The 5,944-nt window shown below is 39.4% G+C and overlaps 1 protein-coding gene across 1 annotated transcript; it reads right to left on the bottom strand.

Moving 5' to 3' along the window:
• Positions 1-768: 768 nt before the first annotated feature.
• On the bottom strand, positions 769-5,944 carry LOC7481241 (probable leucine-rich repeat receptor-like protein kinase At2g33170). The gene is made up of 3 exons (XM_002303773.4): positions 5,325-5,944; positions 1,756-4,744; positions 769-1,452 (listed from the first exon to the last, which is right to left on the bottom strand). The coding sequence occupies exons 2-3, from the start codon at positions 4,688-4,690 to the stop codon at positions 1,067-1,069; spliced, it is 3,321 nt and encodes a 1,106-aa protein (XP_002303809.1). The 5' UTR covers positions 4,691-4,744; positions 5,325-5,944; the 3' UTR covers positions 769-1,066.

Raw genomic sequence — 5,944 nt, 5'->3', positions numbered from 1 at the left:
AATATCCATCGATTTAATGACTTGCCTGGTGACCCGGCAAACAAATTGATGGTTCACTGCAAGGACAAAAAGCAAGGACCTCGGAGTCCAATATCTGTCTCGGAAACAACAGTTCCACCTTAAAACAGATATTGATGCATTTAGTGCAAAAAGAGACGAGAACAGATGCAGCAGAAAGCATTTCATGTGGCCTGTCAGGGAGGATGGGTTCGATTCTAGCAACGGGAACAGCAATTGGAATCGGGCGTATCAGTGGTAATGGAAGTTTTCCAATTCAATAAACAATCATAAATAATAAGGAAGACATAATTGCAATAATATTGCTTGCTTGTTATTTTCTTTTTCTTTCATGGTTACCCATTTTTGCTGTGTTATTTTCCATCTTTTCCTGTAAATCTACAGAGAAACCAAGTGACAATGATTGAATTCATAATCTCTTAATACCTATCAAGTAGCCATTACTATTTAAACTAAGAGTCCATTCAAATTACCCATTTCTCCATTGAAGTTGGTTTACCAAGTCCACCTCTTCAATCTGGCTACAGGCATGCCCATATAAGAAATTTGGAAAGCAATGTCTAAAGAATCGCTTCTCGCATCCATATATGAAGGGACATTTAGTAAGATTTCACCATAGCAACCAACACCATCAGAAAGTTATGTTAACCTCGTAAATTATAATCAGAGGAGATAGAGAGTAACAGTAGCTACAATTCAGACTTTATAGCTATATATAGCTTAAAAAATTAAAATTAATGACAGAAGAAATAACAGGAACTGGTATTTGGTGAGTACTCATGAAACTTTATCACATCAAGATCTGTAAAATACATGTATGGGAGGTTGGTACTTCTATCTGTACAAAAGGTCGAGCCTATACTGATTGCAAGACAAAATACAGATTTTGAGAGTAACATCAATTACCCTCATGAGCCATAACGGAAAAGGTAAGGATCTTTTCTTATAAAAAAATGTACATGATGTAATCACTTGCTGTTGCAAATCATATCAGGAAGAATCAGCACCGAAAAACCATCTCAGTTAATAAAATCTGGGAAATGGTCACCTATTTTCGTGAAATATCATCTTTCCACGGAAAATCATAAGTCGAAGACAGAGTCAAATTACCTTCTCTCTCGTTAGACTCAATAAGCATCAACACAACTTCCCGCATCGATGGCCGATCAAAAGGTGACATACTCGTGCAAAGTAGAGCAATTTTCAATGCACTAATCATGTGAGCAACAGTGCTTTGGTCTTCAAGGTCCAATCGATCATCTAGTATCCCGGATGTCAATGAATGGTCCCGAACATAATGTCTCGCCCATGTGACAAGATCACCTCCTTGATCTAGTGGCTGTACAGGAGTTTTTCCAGTTAGCAACTCCAATAGAACAACTCCATAGCTATAGATGTCACATTTTTCAGTAACTTTCATTGTGTACGCATATTCTGCAGTGAATAAGAGGCAAGCCACGAATAAGTTAGAAGCTTATATCTCTTCTCTAACATCCATTGAGTTTGACTATGCTAAGCAGATGGTGTGTGAATGTTAAGAACGTATTATAACAGAAATGAAAGTTTTCTTCTCTGATAAACAAAGTTGACATCTACTACTTTTTTCATTTAGTTAAACTATATCAGCAGCAGAGAAATATCAAGAAAATAAATAACTTATACAACCTTAAAAGAAATAAAACCATCATTAACAAAAGAAAGATAATTTTATTAAATCTGAATTGAGGAAGGGCTCACCAGGTGCAATATACCCATATGATCCTGCGACTGCTGACATGGATTTGGACTGGGGCATGTCAATCACTTTTGCCAAACCAAAATCACCAACATGGGCTTCAAAGTTATCATCTAGTAGAATATTATTTGACTTTATGTCACGGTGAATAATAATTGGTTTGCAGTCATGATGTAAATAAGCAAGACCTTCAGCAGCTCCAAGAGCAACCATGAATCGAGTTGACCATTCCAAGCTACAAGAGGGCCCATGAAGCAGTTCACCCAAGCTCCCCCTAGCCAAGTACTCATAAAGAAGCAGATTGGAACCTTCGTGATAGCAGAAGCCATAAAGTTTCACAATATTTCGGTGCCTAATCTTTCCGAGAGTCAGAATCTCAGCCTGAAAACTGTTCTCAATGCTACTCCCCTCCCTATCAGAAGCAAGCTTTTTCACAGCAATGGTTTTCCCAGAACGCATAACTGCCTTATAAACTGTTCCGCAAGCTCCCCTTCCAACAACATAACTGTCATGAAAATTGTTGGTGGCCTGAACCAGATCTTGGAAGGTGATTCCGTCCTTTAGAGGGAAGTAGATATTTGATTCTGGAGATGGATTCTCCTTATCATGTACCGAAGAGGCTGTCGCAGTGGGATGTCTCATGAAATATAGTATCACTATAATCAGAATGAGAGAAACACCACCAACAACGGCTGCAACAATTGTGATGATCCTACCTCGAGGAGCATCCATATTTTTCTGTGGAACAGAACCAGAAGATGTATCTCCACTGCAGTAGCCAAGAGGCCCACCACAAAGCCCTTTGTTTCCAATAAAGCTGCTGATGGCCATGTTCTGAAATAGTGATCCGGAAGGCAAAGACCCAGTGAGCTCATTGTATGAGAAGTTGCATCCCAGTAAACTCGACAGATTTTCAAATGTTTTGGGAATCTCACCGGTCAAATGATTGTTATTGAGCAGGAGAAATTCCAGTAAATTAAGATTGCCAAGCTCTGGTGGTATGCTGCCAGTAAGACTATTATAACTGAGATTCATTCCAATCTGCAAGCTTGAAAGCAAGCCCAATGAGGGAGGAATTCGACCAGAAAATGAGTTGCCACCCATCTGCAATTCAGTCAAATGGGAGAGATTTCCTAATGCCAAGGGTATATTTCCAGAGAATTTATTTTCTGAAAGCCTAAGAAGCTCCAATTGAAGAAGAGTTCCAAGCTCATCTGGTAAAGCATCAGAAAAACTGTTGTGGCTGAGATCGAGTCGTTGAAGCATCTTGCAGTTAACAACTTCAGGTGGAATCTTTCCGGTGAGCAAATTTGATGATGCATTAAAAGTCACAAGTTGAGACAGATTACCTAATTCCTTTGGCAACTCTGAAGTAAAGTAATTGTTTGCAATATGAAGTCTTTGCAACCTTCGGCAGTTCCCCATCTCTGGTGGAAGTGGACCAGTAAACATATTCTGGTTCAGTTCAATAGCAGAAAGGTTCACCAATTTGCACAACTCTGAAGGAAAGCCACCTGTAAACTTATTTCCAACAAGACGAAGTTGTACCAATGTTTGGCAGTTCAGGACCCCAGTCGGGATATTTCCATATAGCCTGTTAGAATCCAGATTCAGCAAAATCAGATTAGAATGACGGCAAAGATGAGGAGGTATTCTTCCAGTCAGATCATTATCTGAAAAATCAACCACCCAGAGTTGGCTATAAAGTCCAAGCCGCTGAGGAATGCCACCACTCAGAGAGTTGTTAAAAAGCTGTAACTGAAGCATTTCAGTCAAATATTGAAACCCAAAAGGAATAGGACCAGTGAGGTGATTAATTGAGAGGTCAAGCTTAGTCAGGTTCCTCAAGATACTAAGCTCATTTGGTATGACACCAGTAAGTTGGTTCTGGAAGAGGTACAAAAGTCGTAGACCCTTTATCTTACTGAACTCAGTTGGGATCTTGCCAGTCAAAAAATTCTCTGAGAAGTCGATTTCTGTTGCCATTGAAAGATTTCCAATTTCTCTTGGAATAGTTCCATTCAATCCATTCCGATAGAGGTACAGCTTTTTCAGAAACTTCAGGTTCCCAATTTCCATTGGTATTGGTCCAGCAAGGGCATTTGCATAAAGAGCAAGTGTCTCAAGGTTTGTACAGTTCCCAAGCTCTTTTGGTATTAACCCCGAGATCTGGTTCTCCCATAAAATCAATTCAGTTAAGTTCCCTAGCATCGCAAGCTCCTTTGGCAGCTCCCCTCCAATTTTATTTTGGGCAAGACCAAGCAATTTCAAGCTTTGACAACCACTTATTTCAGCAGGAATACTACCAGAAATTTGATTCTGCCCTGCACGGATTGTTTTCAAATTCTTAAGATTCCTTATGGAACGAGGCAACGGGCCAGTCAGCTTGTTGGTATAAGCCACAAACTCAACCAATGAAGACAATCTGCCAAACTCCTCTGGAAGTGAACCAGATATCTGGTTGTTGCATATATTCAAACGTTCAAGAAAAGACAATCTACCCAGTTCAGCAGGAATTTCCCCACTCAACTGATTGTTATTCAAATAAAAGTATTGCAACAGGGAACAATTTCCAATCGCTTTAGGTATATCTCCGGTGATTTCATTGTGAGAAAGATCAAAATATCTAAGGTTGACCAAACCACCAATACCGGGGCTCAGTGTCCCAGAAAGATTCATTGAGTTCAAATCAAGAGACCAGACCAAAGGCTCATAGTCTAAAGTGCAACTCACGCCAGTCCAGCTGCATGGTGTCTGATCAGTGGACTTCCAATTCTGCAGATGATTGAACTCGTCATGGAGGGCATTCTTCAGCTCTAGGAGGTGATGCCCATCAGAATTCAACCCCTCTGTGGTAAATATCAATAGGAAGGTAACAAGCAAAATTCCAGCAAGCCCCAATTCAAATACTCCACTTGATCTGAAATATGCTGACATATTGGTATCCCTCCACCTTATTGAAATTTCAGAATAATATCATCATGTAAACACCTGCACATCAGGGGATACTTTAGAAATTTGGATCACAATTGTGAATTGTCAAAGAACCAAATCTATGACAAGCATCAACCAAATAGTGCAACATTTAACAACTGGAAGAAGAATGGGAACTCTAAAACGATTGTGGTATTTTTTTTATAATAAGAAATTGTTTAACAAACCATTCTCCTGTTAAAAGGAACTCAACTGTGAGTATGATAGAGAAAAGTAATTACTACTAGAAAGAACACCAATCGTTTCAGTATTCAAAGAATTCAAGAGCTATGATACGTCACAAACTAAATATGAATTTGGTTTGTTGAATCTCTTAATGTGGAATTTTAGTTTGTAGGAATTTTTTGAGCCTGGAAATTCAATCACATACAATTCATAGAAATCCTAATCCCGGGACAAACATAGAAGCAACAGTACTCATTTAGAAGAAACAAGGCAACGACTCTAAATATAAGAAGCCAAATTACCAAAGAGAAAATTTCTGCAGGAATTCACATATCAGACAAGCAGAGACGCCAATTTAAGCAAGCAAATCAACACACAGAATAAGCTAACAATTGAAGAACGAGAGATATACCTGTTAAAGCCAGATAACCAATCACTCGTCAAAGAAGAGATACTAAGGCAACAACTGCACCAGTTCCCCGTAACTCCTTGAGACCATAAGGCTAAAAAAACCATGGAATTCATGAATCAATAGAGAAAACTGCAGCCAACCCAGTTCAGCTTTCAGCATAAATGGTGGGGATCTTAGGATCAAAAGGCCTAGGATTTTGTAGCAAGAAAGATATCTTTTTTTCTTCCTTCTCCCACTCTCTTTCTTATTTGCTTTTCAAAAAAATAAACAAGCAAAAGGAAAAGGGAGAGATCTTTTATGGTTTTCTAATGAGATATTGAAACAAAAACAGTGAAAACTGTGTAGTCTTTATGTGAATTAAAAAGGGTCGGGCCCGAGCTACGAATTGAAGCTCTAATGGCTGACAAGGCAAGCCCTCATTTCATCTCTCTCTCTCTCTAACCTGTATATGGATGCAAAGGTTGTACCTTTCACACTCACTCACTCTCTCTATCAATATATGTAAGGAATGGGTGAGTCTGCTTGGCGTTATCGTTAGCTTCTCTCTCTGGGGAAGGGGGTGGAGGGTGGAGGGTGGAGGGTGGAGGGTGGAGGTGGGCTTGGCTGGCTAGTTTCTCTCC

The sequence above is a fragment of the Populus trichocarpa genome, chromosome 3 (assembly GCF_000002775.5).
Source record: "Populus trichocarpa isolate Nisqually-1 chromosome 3, P.trichocarpa_v4.1, whole genome shotgun sequence".
NCBI classification, from domain to species: Eukaryota; Viridiplantae; Streptophyta; class Magnoliopsida; order Malpighiales; family Salicaceae; genus Populus; species Populus trichocarpa.
This window is presented reverse-complemented; position numbering and strand designations above follow the sequence as displayed.

Bases quoted from the DNA above. Each gene is read 5' to 3' on its own strand.
- LOC7481241 (XM_002303773.4), bottom strand. From the start codon at position 4,690: ATGTCAGCATATTTCAGATCAAGTGGAGTATTTGAATTGGGGCTTGCT. The intron at 1,453-1,755 runs GTGAGCCCTTCC...TATTCACTGCAG, and splicing joins ATATGGGTATATTGCACCTG to AATATGCGTACACAATGAAA.